Consider the following 17,558-nt stretch of genomic DNA (forward strand, 5'->3'; position numbering starts at 1 on the left):
TCATCTTTTTGAGGGGGAAAAAACCCCCAAGACGTATTCAGAAACACTATGTTTTGCCAGTGGCAATGATTCCAATCCAGTTTCAGATCGTGATGGTTTTGTTTAAGTGAACCCTACAGTTTTTTTTTCGAGCGCATTAATTCGAAATCCGAACAAAACTACAGCGCATGCGCAGTTGCGCATTCACCGCGATTAGCGTAATAACAGGCGTCACGTGAGTATAGCTTATAATTGTTCTTTTTATGCTTTATTTGAACATTCAGTTTACACTGTGCTACAACAAAAATTAAAACACAATAATTAAGAATATTACCGAAGTAGATAAAACATGAAAACACCAACACCAATAGGCTACCATAGCTAAAAATAGAAAAATAATAAATTAAGGAAAAAAAAGAAAGAAGATGGTTTTATATAGATTAATAAAGAAATACATTAAACCAGTAGTATTTAAAATAATTGTAAGCCGTGCAAATTGTACATGTTCTGAGTGCTTTCTTGTTAAGTAATTTGTAAGTAAATATTTTTGTGCTGTTTTTAGAACATTGATTCAATACATACATACACTAAATAAATAAAATAAAATCAATCTACTCGACTAGTGCTTTAAATATGGTTAGAACTTATGGTTAAATCTTCAGAAATAAAAATAAAACTATATAAATTACTAAAATATTTTTTTTATTATAATGCATGCTCTTTATACAAAATATAATGTTATTTTTATTTTTTATTTTGATTTTGGGATGAAATACTCCAAAACCATTTTTACTGTATGAATTAGAAAAATATGCAGCAGTGAAAATCTGCAGTTACATTTTCACTCTGTGGAGCAGAAGAGGCACTCAACTTTTTAATGATTGTAAGCTTTTATTCTCTTTGAAGCTCTCAGTCTCTGTTCCGGTTCTCTGTCCTGCAGTGCAGTAGTGTGCTGTGTTACAGCGCCACCTGTGGGTCAACACAGCCTCTGCACGGATAGATGGGCAGCGGGAATGATGCTGCGTTGCTGTCTATAAGACTGCATCCTAACTGGGATCTAAATGGAACTTATTTGAAAAACGTGCAACTGAAGCACGTGACTCTCAATTGATTTCAATAGAGTTTGGGTTTCAATGCAATGGACTAATAAGCATAAAAATACGTAGCACACACACAAATATTGCGTAAAACAGTACATTTAGTAATTTTTATCCGAGCTCGTCAGAGCATTCTGGGATTGCCCTCTCTATGAAGATAGAATGCCAGAGTTATAGCAGAAGTGTAGTGATATCTTGAAACGCTGTCTATGTAGGCAGCTCGCTAGGGTTTGGAACAAAGAGAGAGTTTCTGCATCAGAAAAACTATAAGGATTTGTCTCTTTTTTTTATCTGAAATGGCTCGTAGCTATGTTTCTGTCTATACCTGTCCAGGTGCCAAAAATTCATGCAAATGCACATTTGCATCGTAACACGCTTAACTAAGACTCTCAGGTTTGATGAGACACAGCAGATGTTCTAACACTAACAGTTACATTAATCACTCATGCTCTGCTAAATATAAAAGTCTTTGGATGTAATTTATTATTCATGAGCGTGCGCATGCACGCTCCGACTCCGCCTCGCTGCATATATTTCTGTTGCATATCTCTTTCTCTTGAAGAGTAATTAGCTGGTGAAGAGCATTGTTGATGAAAGCTACGTTTAAAACTAATGCATTGCAATATTGCGTTGCATTACAAAATTGCGTTACTCTTTAAAAATTTAACTATTTGCATTAGTTACCTTTTATGTTACTTACAGGTTACTTTTTACATAAATAATTTTTGCATAATAACTATTGCAGGTTTGCATAATATTGAGAGTTTTTAATTTATATAAAGTAACTGGAGTTACTTATTTGAAAAAGTAGCTCAGATATTTATCTTATAAATTAAAAATACATTACTTTACTAGCTACTTAAAAGTAATCTGATTACGTAACTCGCGTTACTTGTAATGCATTATCCCAACACTGTTGAAAATACACTTATTGTGGAGTACAAGAAAGTTATTATGTGTATTGCAATCAAGGGCGGATCCACCGGGGTGGCATAAAAGAAAGCCTTGCCACCCCAGTTGGCAGCAACGAATTAAAGGTTATGGCCAATTTGAAAATTTACCAGTGTGAATCTTTCATGTTTCGTGATCCCGATCCGAACTCCCGAACTGATTCAAATGATTTGCGAACCCGCTTTGAACTCCCGAACTGACTCAAATGATCCGCGAAGCCGCACCGAACTCTCGAAGTGATTCAAATGATTCGCGAACCCGCTCTGAACTCCCAAACTGACTCAAATGATTCGCGATCCCGCTACGAACTCCCGAACTGATTCAAATGATTCGCGATCCCCAAACTGACTCAATGATTCGCAATCCCTCTTTGAACCCCCAAACTGACTCAAATGATTTGCGATCCCGCTACGAACTCCCGAACTGATTCAAATGATTCGCGATCCCCATAACTGACTCAAATGATTCGCGATCCCGCTCCGAACTCCCAAACTGACTCAAATGATTCGCGATACCCATAACTGACTCAAATGATTCGCGATCCCGCTACGAACTCCCGAACTGATTCAAATGATTCGCGATCCCCAAACTGACTCAAATGATTCGCGAACCCGCTCCGAACTCCCAAACTGACTCAAATGATTCGCGATCCCGCTACGAACTCCTGAACTGATTCAAATGATTCGCGATCCCGCTACGAACTCCCGAACTGATTCAAATGATTCGCGATCCCCAAACTGACTCAAATGATTCGCGAACCCGCTTTGAACCCCGAACTGACTCAAATGATTCGCGAACCCGCTCCGAACTCCCGAACTGATTCAAATGGTTTGCAATCCCCAAACTGACTCAAATGATTCGCGAACCCGCTTTGAACTAATGAACTGACTCAAATGATTCGCGATCCCGCGCCGAACTCCCGAACTGAATCAAATGGTTCGCGATCCCCAAACTGACTCAAATGATTCGCGAGTCTGCTTTAAACTCCCGAACTGATTCAAATGATTTGCGATCCCCAAACTCTAATAATTTACAAAGTATTAATATACTGTAATATTTTTGTTGTTGTTGTTGTTGTTGCTATAAAAACAGACTTAAGCCATCAATAGCCTTTAAAATGGCTTAAAATGCAAAAAAAAAATAATGAGGCAATAATGATTGGTTAATAATAACACTGTTAAATTACATAATGTAGGCAAATACAAAATAAACAATTTATGTACATGTTATTACAAATGCCATGTGATTGCTGCTGTTACACTTACAGGACAATCAAATCCTTGTTTAGGATACTGACCAAACATTTCATTCAAATATTCACTTAATCTTTCATTTTTGGCCACCTTTTTGCTATAGATGACACAGCCTTTATAATTTCTTCAACAAAAAACGTGCATATCACAACCCTTACAAAAATAAACCATGGTTTTATCATAGTAAAACTGCTTAGTTTCCTTTTGCATGATTTCTGAATGCTTGAGACTATAAAATAAATTAGAGTCATAATAAAGTTATAGCCACAGGTAAATGTCGAGAGCTACAATTGTGATTTTTAAATAATACAATTTATTCATTTAGTTTTTTATTTGATTAAAGTTCTTTTTTTCACCCCTATAGTAGGTGTTTTTTCCATCATCATATTTGAGGAAGGGTGGCACAACAATAAATCCTGCTTATGGGAACCCTTAAGGTGTTGTTATACACGTCTCTGGGAATGTGTGCTTTGTCTTTACGGGCAATGTCTTTACGACAACCTGTCAAAATAAAATTTCGGTATAACTTGAAGAAACTCAAACAGAAATATAGTAATATTGCACAGTAGAGTATGCTATACTTCCTATTAGCTAATAATAATAGTTAATTAAAAAACACAGAAACTCTTGTTACAACCCACCAAAATAAAAGTTTGGTCTAACTCAAAGAAATTATGTAAGAAATTGCTTAGTAAAATATACTTAAAAAAGATATACTAAAACATTATTTTAAGGAATATCACACAAGTTTTCATAGAAGTTTTAATTTAAGCTTGCAAAAACAATAACACCATATTTTTCAAAAACAATTTCTAAAAGTACATTTGTATTTGTGCCTATAATGTTTATTTATTTATTATTATTGTCAGCTAATAAAAGCTATGCTTCAGGACCATATTCATATAACATCTAAGGCTAAATGTAGCTCTTGACTGGTTGAGTTAGATGATGATTAACACTAAACTGTAGAAAATCAGTTGAGTCTCCCCAGCTGGAAATGGCTGTTAAAATCTTGTGTTTCTTATAATAAATTGACATATTGATAACACTGAATCTTTTATAATGCTCTTAATGACATGTTGATGCATACTGTATGCATTAGTGAGTGTGTGGTGCTTATGGGGTATGGTCACTTATTCCTTATATGTTTGTAATGTTTGTTATAACTGTTTCAAATGCAAGACATTGATTGCATGAGATTAAGTTTGTAAATGATAGCCTGTGTCCTTTTGTAGTGTGCACAAATATTTATCATCAAACTGTGATAACTGTGAGTAAATTCAGTATATATACGTCTGCCATATGTTGCCACCCCTCAAAAATTTCTGCCCCCTTCTCGCCACCCCATCAATATTTTTCTAGATCCGCCCCTGATTGCAATGCTCGGATTTCATAACAAATGTCAGTAGAACAGGAGGATTTGAAAATGAGCGGTTTATTAATAAATCCGTACGATCTTACCTTCACACTGTGGAAATACAAACGCAAGACAGAAGACTGAAAATGGGCGGGGCTACCCAAGATGGCATCAATGTTCATCAAATATTTTCATCAACAACACACAGATTCAGTTTAAAGTTACGATTCATAACAAATATCGCTGGTTTAATTGATTCATGATTCATCAACAAACTCGTACGTGGAGAAATAATATTAATCATTAATATCATACTACACTTTCATGATCCAATCAAGTCCCATCCTATTAATTTCTTCTTACTCAAAAAATGTTTAATTGAGAAGTATGTAAATTTTTATAGTAAAACGGTTTTTTTTTGTTGTGTAAATGTCAAGAGAGCATCTTTATGAATATCTGATGCATTCTCTCTCTCTCTCAGTGCAGTAAAACACTCATCCATACGCTCAGCATCACTGTCGTCATGGCAGCGAGGGGCGTGTTGGGGGCGGAGCTTCCCGGGTCAGTGGATGTGAAGGGAATCTTATCAGGTTGAGCAGTGGCAGCACAGTGCTCTTGATTGGTGCCAACGCAGGCCGCGAATGCCATGGCATGTGCGATGTAGTTCTGCTCGAAAACTCCCTGGAAGAGATGAGCCATGGGTCCACGGGCAAACAGAGCCACATCCTCGCCTCCATGGGTCTCAGAATCCAGCGGGACGGCCGACTGCTGAACATAGTCCTTATCAGCTAAGAGAAAGAGAGAGAGAATGAGAATAAACACTCACAACATGTGCATGAAGCATTAAAATTTAAGTTTCTTACTGGTGTCGACGTTACGGATGTCTGGACGCTTGTTGTCGATGATTTTGTGTCCCGGTCCGTTTCCGTACATCAGAGTTGAGTACGGTAAAAGGTCCATGGCAAAGATTGGAGACTTTCCTGAGAGATGAAAGATATAATGATTAAGGGTGGAATGGTACACAAAAATGACAGTTGGGGAAGTTTTTAAGTTGGTTACTGAATAAACTTTAGCTCTGTCTTTCAACAATCTTTGTACCTCAGCATTAATGGGTGATTGATATTTGTACATATGGTTGCTTACTGGTGATTATGCATTTTTATTTTTACTATTTATTGTTAAATCACATTTTTAAATAGCAACACACTACTTCAGTCTTACAGCCTCGTTTTCATTCCAGTCAAAAATTAAATATGGCACTAGGTCTATTATCTGATACTCATTTGAAAATGACGGAAGCCCAATTCTGCCACTGAAAAAATAAAATAAAAAAGGTAATTGCAGCTTTTCATCGTACTATTCGCCATTTTTGAGACTTTTGTCTCTCACAAATTTGACTTTTTCTCATTACTGAAACTCACAAAAGTGAGTTATAAAGTAAGAATTGCATAATAGAAACTTGAAGTTCTGAGAAATAAAGTCACAATTCTAAGAAATAGAAGTCAGAATTGTTAGATATAAACTCAAAATTGTAAAATAAATAAATAATTATTTCCCCCTCAGAACTGGAATCTATATCTCACAATTTTATCAATGTTTTTTTTAAAAGTCAGAATTGTGAGAAAAAAGTTTTGCACAAAATTAGCAAGTTTATATCACGCAATTCTGACTTTTTTTGGCAAAAAATTCGAGTTCATGTCACACAATTCTGACTTAATTTTTTTTAAAATTTTGAGTTTATGTCATGCAATTCTAAATATTTCACGTAATTGCGAGTTTATATCACGCAATTCTGACTTTTTTTGATGAATGTTGAGATTATTTCATGCAATTCTGACCTTGCTTCTTGCAATTACGAGTTCATGTCACACAATTCTGACTTTATTTTTTGGAAAATTTCAAGTTCATGTCATGCAATTCTGACTGTTTCGCGCAATTGTGAGTTTATATTGCGCAATTCTGACTTTATTTCTTGCAATTGCGAGTTTATATGCAATTCTGACTTTATTTCGTGCAATTGCGAGTTTATATGCCATTCTGACTTTATTTCACGCAATTGCGAGTTTATATGCCATTCTGACTTTAATTCTCACAATTGCGAGTTTATATGCAATTCTGACTTCATTTCGCACAATTGCGAGTTTATATGCCATTCTGACTTTATTTCACGCAATTGCGAGTTTATATGCCATTCTGACTTTAATTCTCACAATTGCGAGTTTATATGCAATTCTGACTTCATTTCGCACAATTGCGAGTTTATATGCAATTCTGACTTCATTTCGCACAATTGTGAGTTTATATGCAATTCTGACTTCATTTCGCACAATTGCGAGATTATATGCAATTCTGACTTCATTTCGCACAATTGCGAGTTTATATGCAATTCTGACTTCATTTCGCACAATTGTGAGTTTATATGCAATTCTGACTTCATTTCGCACAATTGCGAGATTATATGCAATTCTGACTTCATTTCGCACAATTGTGAGTTTATATGCAATTCTGACTTCATTTCGCACAATTGCGAGATTATATGCAATTCTGACTTCATTTCGCGCAATTGTGAGTTTATATGCAATTCTGAATTCATTTTGCAGAATTGTGAGTTTATATGCAATTCTGACTTCATTTCGCGCAATTGCGAGTTAATATGCAATTCTGTCTTTATTTCGCGCAATTGCGAGTTTATATGCAATTCTGACATTATTTAGCTATTTCCATTGCAAGTTTATATCACCTATTTGCAACATGTAAACTCACAATTGCAAGAAAAAAAAGGGTCTATTTGTGAGACTAAAAAGTCTCAATTACCGTTTAAAAAATGTTTCTTCTGTGGGTGAAACAGACTTTCATTGAAAATAAAAACAAGAGTTAAAAAAAAAAGTTCCTCAGAGAATTTAAGGGGCTAAAATAATACTGCATTAATTTGTCCGAAAGAGAGATGTGTACTTTTTTCGTTATTAATACTTGTAGCGCACATGCAAACAGAAATGTACCCAAAATGCTGTTCCCTCTGAACGGGTAGCCGTTGAAAGTAAACGCGTGGGAGTGGTCAGCTGTGACGACTGTCAGAGTCTCCTCCTCATTGGTCAGCTCTAGTCCGCGGGCGACAGCGTCGTCAAGGGCAACCGCCTCATGCAGAGCCATGGATGCTCGACTGTCATGATGTCCCTGATCGATACGACCACCTGTGAAAGGTTACGAAGATCAAATCTGATCAACGAAACATTGTGAGATTTTAATCTGAGTTTGATTCATCTGGCAATTATGCTAAACTACCGATATTGCACCTGGTTTATTAGATTACATTTTCTGATTGATTTTGTGAATAGATTTGTGGCTGGATGGACAGAGTAGCTATGAATTGGTCTTTTTGTTGGTGAATTGTTTGGTTATTTTGTTGATTGATTGCTTGTTTGTAAACTGATTACCTTCGACCAGCAGGAAGAATCCTTTGGGATTTTTCTTCAGGATCTGAATGGCTTTCTCCGTGGTTTCTGAGATGGAGGGATCCATGCTGGGATCTCTCTCTACATCAAACCGAAGATCTCCCGGCTCAAAGAGAGCTAGAGAGACAACATTTACCCATTTTTATTCCAAATTCCATTTAAAATCATAATCCTTGAAACTCAATGCAGCATGAAGCAGGGTTATTATAGTTTACTAAAACCAAAACTAAAGTTAGAGTTATTTTAACTGAAAATAAATAAATAAATAAATAAATATAGTTAAATAATAAAAAATAAAAATAATTGTAATATATATAATAAATATATATATATATATATAAAACATAAAATTTATTAAAATAATTTAATTGCTTGGGTTATAATTAGTATTATTTTAATTGAAATAAAGATTAAATAACATAAAATGAACTTAATACATATATATATAATTAAATCACAAAGACATATATCAAAATTACTAAGCAAAATTACTAAAATCCAGGTTAAAATATATATTGTTTTATTTTAAATTTCTAATATGGTTTAGAAACATTTGTTTTGTCTGAATGAATGTCTCTCACCCATCAGATAATCTGTCTTTTCAGGATCCACTGCATCAAAGTCTGTCTTATTCCACACGTATCTCGCAACCTACACGTTTATGAGAAATATTGTGTGTGAAGATGATGCTGAAATGTGTTTTGAATATAAGTGCTTTCTTAATTCATTTCTCAAAACCAGAAACATTTTCAGCATATACCTTTCAGTTGTTCTTTCTTGCTAAAAGGAAAGGAAATATTTCATAGTAATGACCCAGATGCTGTTCTGGGTTTCCTTACCTTTCCCTCCTTCATGCTCAGCCACTCATTTATGAGGTTTCTGTTGTCTTTTCTCTGTCCTTGTGCTTTCAGGTCTGCGGGATACTCCGGATCAGGAAACCCTTTAGGCGTCATATACTTCCGACCTCCTCCGATGATCACCTGCTCACAAAGTCATCTGTTCGCTCTCGAGTTTTCATCAGGTAAACAAAGACCCGTTTACAGATCACACTCAACACCAAGATCAGGATGAGTTTGTGTCTTCATCGGGTTTGGAGAAATGTAGCATTGCATCAGTGTCTCATCAATGGATGCTCTGCAGTGAATGGGTGCCGTCAGAATGAGAGTCTGATAAAAACATCACAATAATCCACAGCACTCCAGTCCATCAGTGAACATCTGGAGAAGACAAAACCTGAAACACATCCAGCATTAAGATGATTTTAACTCAAATACATAATCCATAATAACACTTCCTCCAGTGAAAAAGACCATCTGCTGTTGTTTAGATCTGTTTAAACGCTGCTTGATCTGTGCAGATTTCTCTCCTGATTCAGACCAGAACACTTTTTCACTGCAGGAAGTGTTATTATGGATTATAGACTCTATGTATTTTTGTTAAAAGCGTCTTAATGCTGGATGTGTTTCAGGTTTTTTCTTCTCCAGATGTTCACTGATGGACTGGAGTGCTGTGGATTATTGTGATGTTTTTATCAGACTCTCATTCTGACGGCACCCATTCACTGCAGAGCATCCATTGATGAGACACTGATGCCATGCTACATTTCTACAAACCTGATGAAGACACAAACTCGTCTACATCATGTATGGCCTGAGAATGACAATTATTCCATTAATATAATGGCTATGCTGCACTTCTGATATCAATTGCAACACTGTCCAGTGTCTCTCTGTCTCACGTCTATGTCGGTGTTTCGGAGCAGCTGTGAGGCGATGTCCATACAGCCTCCAGTGACGGCAGAATTCGGCAGGTCAGCATCACTGTACCACGTCCGGCTGGCGCTGTGAGCGTATGAAGCAGCAGGAGTGGCGTGTTGAACACGTGTTGTTGTCACTATACCCACAGACTTCCCTTAAGAGACACACACACACACACACACACACGTTGGTTTTTGTGTAAAGTGTGTTCATCCCATAGGTGTAATGGTTTTTATACTGTAGAAACTGTATATTCTATCGCCCTTCACCAACCCTACACCTAACCCTAACCCTCACAGGAAACTTTGTGCATTTTTACTTTCTCAAAAAAACTCATTCTGTATGATTTATAAGTGTTTTGAAAAATGGGGACATGGGTTATGTCCTCATAAGTCACCCTCTCCTTGTAATACCTGTGTCATACCCATGTCATTATACACACACACACACACACACACACACACACACACTGACACACAAACACACACACACACACACACAGATCTGATTTATGCAGTTAATACTTTCATATTATGCACAGGGCTGTCCCTGTGAGGCATAATTTAAACAAAATTAAGTTGAATTACTCAAATAAATATATTATAAATAAAATAAATAAAGTAAAACGAATTTTAAAAAATTAAAAAAGTAGATAAACAAATAAAAATGAGAAAAACAAACATCAAAATTACAAGAATTTAAAAACTCTAAATATACAGTAAATATACATACAAGATACATGCATGAATAAGTTTATATGCAAAAGTAATCACTGGAACGCTTGTTTTTTTAATTTCCTAGAGCCTCAAAATATGCATGTTGATCATCTAATATGGAATGAAGAACAACAACAACGAATGTGAAAATATCAATATTAAAAATGTTTGAAAAAGGTTATTAGCAGTAAATAACTAGTCAAAACCACAGTGAATGGCCAAATGTTTCTAATGTTGTTTTTTTTTTTTGTGATTGTGTGAAATTTTGCTGAATTTCATGATCATTTAAGGTACTAAATTAATTCAAATATGAGATTTTTTATATATATTTATATATCACAGCTTCATCAGGTCTTGGCTTGGTTGCAACAACAACAAAAAAGACAACAAATTAAACACAGTCTATATTATAAGTCTCGAATTAAAAACAAAGTGATTACTTTGATGCAACCAACTGCTAGTAATTATTTGATATGTAGATTATATTAGAGCATATTTCAAATTCAGGGTCCATCAAGAAAACCAGCCAGTGATGCATTACATTTATTCTAAAAATTGTGAATTATTCAGTTTGATCATGAATGAAATGTGAAAGAAGATTTAGCAGACTAGATTTAATAGATGATTGAAGAGCTTCATTTTTGAAGCATTTTCAGGTGGAATAAAAAATAATTTGCTTGAGATTTTTTTATGAATATTTCAATCATTTGAAAAAAAAAAAGCATGGTTCTTTGATGTAAGTTAGAGAACAAGCAATGAAAAAATATATATATTTACCTGCAATACAATATAAAATATTTACGCTTTAAAACTGCAGTACTAACACACATGCACAAAGTGTTTATGTCAGCGCTGTTTATGGCTTGAATAACAGAATGATAGAAGATAATACTGAAAGAGAAGATAAACTCAAGGTAACGCAAAGATAAGCGGATGCATGCAGAAGGGCAAATGTAATTGTTTTATGTGTACACCTGGGGTTTGTGATCTTCATTATGGCAACGTTTGGGTTTGAGTGACACTTGTGATTTAAGAGTGAAATCCTCTGCTTGTGTACCTGCGTCTTTAGCCCATTTGAGGATGGAGGTGACCTCGTTGCCCTTCTGCGAGCGACACACACCGTTGCGAGCGGCTGCGCTCACACCAACAGTGTTCAGGTTGGTTTTGACTCCACACAGATACGCTGTAGCCGTCGCTGCACTGTCAGGAATCTGAAAATCCACCGTGTACACCTGCAAACACACATTCACAGTCACTGATGGGTTAATATGGGTCTCTAAAACTAAAACATTTTTGTTCCTTGAACTAAAGTTTAAATATAATCAAATATAAATATTAGATGAACATTTAACAAAAATACTCCCTTGGCAATTTTCTGAAATAAGTTGCACTGAAATGAATAACTGAAATATCGAAACTAAACTAAATAAATTATGAAAATTACGAGCACAAATTACTAAAATTGATCTATAAATAGAATATATAAAATGTTTATAAACATGAACAAAAGCTGATATTAAATTAAATTAAATATAAATATTAAATAAAAAACTTGAACAATTTTGAGATGTTAGTTTAAGTTGAAGCACTAAAATTACTGTCAAGAAATAGATAAACAATAACAACAAAAATCTAACAAAAATTCAAAAACACATAATTATAAAACTTGAACTTAAATTATTATTTAAGCATTTTTATAGCTTTTTTTTTTAAATGACAGTTTATTCAAAATATAAAAAATAATACTAAAATAACAATTTATTATTGTTAAAACATTTAGTAATGTTTTAACAAAACCTATTAAAACATTTTTATTAACTGAAATAAAGCTGAAATCCGATAAGATTTTAATATTTGATGAAACTTGAAATTAATTAAAACTAAATGGTAATATTTAAAAATAAAAAGCACAAGCAAATAACAAAGTTCTAAAAATTAAATCAAATTAATTATTATTAATAAAACTATAATATTATTTATTAATACTTAGATAACTGGTTTGACATACAAAACACATCCCAAACATGATCTGTTTGAGAAGAGAACTCCCGACTCAACCAATGGAGTGAGTTTGGGGGCGGGTCTACGTATCTGTTTGACTGACCAATGACAGACTTAAGGAAGCTGTTTGTTACCTTGGCGAGACCCACAAACGGGAACGTGTCCATATTCATGATGGTCTCCTCTCCAGAGCGGTTTTGTAACTGACCCTTCAGGATCCGGGCAGCCGTGATGGTGGTTACACCCATACCTGTCCAAAACAGCACACTCAATCATCACATCCACAGGCTGCTCACTGCATATCACACACACATATGTCTGAAATGGCCTGATCTGATTGGCTGATGCAAGGTTTGTGATTTGTGTGTTAAGCTTTAAGACAAAACATTATAGATAAAAAAAATAAAAAATATTTATGAGTTCATTTGAATATACTTTATCTATTTGTGTCTGTATATTTCGATTACAATACATATCTTTAAAGAGATTTTCCTCAATTGCAATAGCACTTGCATACACCAAAACTTAGAGGTTTATTCATATCAATATTCTGAAGGTTTTTATAGAAGGATTTGTTTATATATCATTTGCATGGTATTATTATAATACTTTATCTGTTTGCGTCTATAGATTTCAGTTAAAATCCATATCTTAATTTTTTTTCTCTATTTCAGCAGAACTTTCAAACACCAAAACTTAGAGGTTTATTCATATCAATATTCTGAAGGTTTTTATAGAAGGATTTGTTTATATATCATTTGCATTGTTTTATCATAATACTTTATCTGTTTGCATCTATAGATTTCAGTTAAAATCCATATCTTTTAATTTTTTCTCTATTTCAGCAGCACTTTCAAACACCCAAACTTAGAAGTTTATTCCTATCTATATTCTGAGGATTTTTGTAGAAGGGTTTGTTTATATATCATTCATCTGATTTATTATGGCACTTTATCTATTTATGCTTATAGATTTCAGTTATATATATATTTAAAGACTATTTTCACTAAATTAGTTTTTTCTCTTCTTCAGCAGCACTTACACACAACAAAACTTAGAGTTTTATTCCTCTCTATATTCTGAAGATTTTTATAGTTGGGTTTTGTTCATACTGTATATCATTCACTGATTTATAAAAAAATTTATTACTAAAAATATGGTTAAAAATAGTGGTTCTGGCTTTATCCAGTTCAGATGTATACTTTATATTCTCTGGAAATGTGTTAAAATTAGTTAAATTTAACTAGTTAATGCCTCATTACATTTCAGAAACTTGTAATACAAAACAATTGTCTTAATGTACTGTAATTAATCAACTAGGGAAGTATGGTGATATCTCTCAGTTAAATTTTAATAAGACTGTGCCCTTTTCACCTGTAGTGTCTTGCTTTAATCTTAAGCATTTTGTTAAAGGTTGTAAAATGTTCATCTTACCATCTCCCAGAAACAGCACAATGTTTTTGGCCACATTAGTGTTGAGTTTTCTGCCGAGAGCCGAACGCAGTGTGTTTTGAGCCGAACTCCTCCAGAACTCTGGATTCTCCTCTTCAACTGAGATGAGGATAAACAAATGCTACACACATTAGTTGTATGCTTTTCTCTCCTGTGCTTCACTCTCAAACACTCAATGCTTCTCAGGTTTAACCAAGAACCTCCTACTTACCATCAAGAACCATTTTAACTTTCTTTAGTTGATTTATAGTTTTGTGAAGATTAAAATAAGTTCTTGATGATTCATTCTAGATTCTTCAGATCAGTGTTTTGGTTTCTTGGTTTTTTAAAGCATCAGATTCACTGTTAACCAAAAGGAGTTTCCATTGTCATAGAAGAACCTTAACAAAAACATTATTAAAAGAAGCCTTTTTCAGTGTGAAGAGCATTTCAATCATCTTAGAATCTTGTGTGCAATGATGAAGGTTTAATGATATTAAAGGTTCTTCATGAAACCATAATGGCAATAAAATATATATATTTTTAAGTGTTTATGTTAAAGCTTTTCTAAAGAATAAAGATAAATACGGTTGAAATATAATGAAATATAAATATTTGATGAAAAACAAATTTAAACAAAAAAATTAAAAAAACTAATAAAAATGATAAAACACGTGAAATTACTAAAACTCAAATCAACATTAAAAGGGAAACTGAACATAAATAAAAGCTAATCCAAAATATTACAATATCTTTGTAAAAAAAAAGTTACAAATTAAAAGCTATATAGATATATTACTTAAAAATAAGAAAAACTAATAAAACAAAAAAAGCACGTAAAATTACTAAACTTAAACCAAAATGTAAATATAATTAAAGGATAATTTTAAATATGACGTCAATACTAATTGGAATATATATATATATATATATATATATATATATATATATATATATATATATATATATATATATATATATATAATTTATATGTAAATTATACTAAAAAAGCACTTCTCGAAAACAACTTTTCCACAATTTAAAAACAAAGAAAAAATAAAAAATAAAAAAATAAAAAAAATGTATTTATATATATATATATATATATATATATATATATAGATAGATAGATAGATAGATAGATAGATAGACAGATAGACAGATAGATAGATATAGATATAAGTATATATAAGCTAATCCAAAATACTAATAACTACAAAATAGATGCATTGGGGTTGGGAGCCTAACTTAATTTTTTTATATATATTTTCAGAAGTAAAATTGGTTGCAAATGCCATTCAGGATGGCTTTAAAAGGTTCACAAGTTTCTGCTTCTAACCAGAATGTTTATTCTTAAAATATAAAGATGAAATATGTTTAATCACGCAAATGAATGAATGGTAAGAGGAAAAATCTCACCTGTAAAGCTTCAGATATTATATCATCATTATATAATCTACAGCAACTATAGAGGGGAAAACTGACATGCAGAAATTCTGCGGTTTGTCGATCTCTAATACCTTCCTAATTTCTCTCAGACAGCAGTGAGAGATCAAATGGACAGAAATCTTCTGAAAACGAGGCCAGTGAATGAAAGAGAGCAGCTGTCTGAAGACAGAAGTGCAGGAACCCTTCAGAACGACTCGAAAAGACTTTGATGTGAAGTGGATCCTCTTGAATGTGGACTGGAGTGGATCAAATCCACGAGCCGCAGGCACAGATCAGAGGAGCAGCTCAAAACTCAAACCCACACACTTTCTACAGATAAAAGCGCTCAACCACACGTCTCTATCTGTCTGAATAACACAGCAGCTACAGTACAACCACTAACTATTCATAAAAACCCTTAATCATAACATACTTTGTTTCTACTTGTCTCTAAATTATTCTGAAAATGGTAGCATTTGCATGTATGATTTTTTATGTACTTTATGGCTGCATGTCCTAAGTATACAAAAATATGTATTTTTATGGTATTGCACACACACAAATACATACAAGCCATTACTGTAAAACAGGGTGTAAATAATGCATCATAATTCATTAACCAAACTATATTATTGGTAAATTGGTATTTAAACTACTGTTTGAAAGTTTGGAGTCCGTAAAATTGTTTCTAAAAGACTTCTCTTTTGCTCAGCAAGGTTGCATTTGTTTGATAAAAAATAGAGCAAAAATACTGATATATTTTTTTAATTTAAAACATCTGTTTTCTGTGTGAATCTGTGTTAAAGTGTAATTTATTTCTGTGATGCACAGCTGTATTTTTAGCATCATTACTCCAGTCTTCAGTGTCACAAGATCTTCAGAAATCAGAATAATATGATGATTTACTGATCAAGAAACATTTCTGATTATTATCAATGTTGAACACAGTTGTGCCGCTCAATATTTTTGTGGCAACTGTGATGTATTTTATTTTTCAGGATTCACAGAAAGTTTAAAAGAACAGCATTTATTTGAATATAAATCTTTTGCAACATTATAGCTGTCGTTACTGTCACTTTGATCGATTTAATTCATCCTTGATGAATAGAAAGGTTTAATTTCTTCAAGGAAAAATAATAGTACAAATGTTATTATTATTATTATTATTATTATTGTTATTATAGCACGAAACTGATGACAGGCTTCTCACCTGATCCAGAGCTCATGCACAGCAGATAACAGAGGACGCACACACGCACAGCAAACATGATGAGACCACACCGAAAACATCCAAGAAACCACATAAATCAGTTCAGACAGAAGACCTCTGACCCCCAGTGACGTAAACACCGTCTCAACCAATCAGCACGCAGATCCCAGACGACTCAAGAGTTCATGGACACTAGAAACACATGCGTAATGATCACTGATAAACACTAACAAGTGACCGTAAATGTAAAGTCTGTCTAATTCACACACAGCTTCCTTAAATCAAGATACTTTTACTTGAGAAACAAAACTGATTTTTTTCTTAAATTTTAGTGAGAATCTGCCAGGGGGATCAGGAAAACAATGCAAAGAAAAATAAAAAGAATTAAATGCATCTTGATTAAACAAGAGCCTTTACTGCAATCGTTCAGGGCTTGATGATAATTATTAGTGGCTATTTATGAATAAAGAGTCATAAAAGAAGATTAACAGATGCACAGTTCACTTATATAATGCTGATAACACACCTTTATCAGATCAAAACATATTTCGCAGACTACATAAAGAGCAAAGTATAAAAGCGCACACTTTGTGCATCAATCACAACACATTCTTCACAAACTGTACCTTGTTTTCCTAATTAATGTTGTTCAGTTGCTTTGACACAATCTTTTTGTTTAAAACGCTATATAAATAAAGGTGACTTGACTTCAGCAGAAAAGAAAAACTCTTAAAACAACTTTTAAATTATGATTGTTTTCATTTTTGGGTGAACTGTTCCTTTAAGAAATGAAACAGAAAGGTAGTAACAACACATTTTTGTCATTTTTTTATTGCAGTGTTATTATTATAACGAATAGTCTACTGAAGGCGAGTGTAGATGAACCCAAGTGCAGTTTATTTACAGAAGTGAAATCCAAATATCCA

The 17,558-nt window shown here is 33.5% G+C and overlaps 1 protein-coding gene across 1 annotated transcript; it reads right to left on the reverse strand.

Annotated features, from left to right (window-relative positions):
- Nucleotides 1–5,114: 5,114 nt before the first annotated feature.
- Nucleotides 5,115–12,796, reverse strand: LOC113086769 (alkaline phosphatase, tissue-nonspecific isozyme-like). The gene is made up of 9 exons (XM_026255490.1): nt 12,698–12,796; nt 11,620–11,794; nt 9,828–10,000; nt 8,929–9,069; nt 8,671–8,740; nt 8,072–8,206; nt 7,608–7,828; nt 5,501–5,612; nt 5,115–5,425 (listed from the first exon to the last, which is right to left on the reverse strand). Exons 1-9 carry the CDS (start codon nt 12,734–12,736, stop codon nt 5,115–5,117), a joined length of 1,377 nt encoding a protein of 458 aa, XP_026111275.1. The 5' UTR covers nt 12,737–12,796.
- Between the last annotated feature and the right edge of the window lie 4,762 nt (nt 12,797–17,558).

Source organism: Carassius auratus, unplaced genomic scaffold (assembly GCF_003368295.1).
Source record: "Carassius auratus strain Wakin unplaced genomic scaffold, ASM336829v1 scaf_tig00044014, whole genome shotgun sequence".
Classification (NCBI taxonomy): domain Eukaryota; kingdom Metazoa; phylum Chordata; class Actinopteri; order Cypriniformes; family Cyprinidae; genus Carassius; species Carassius auratus.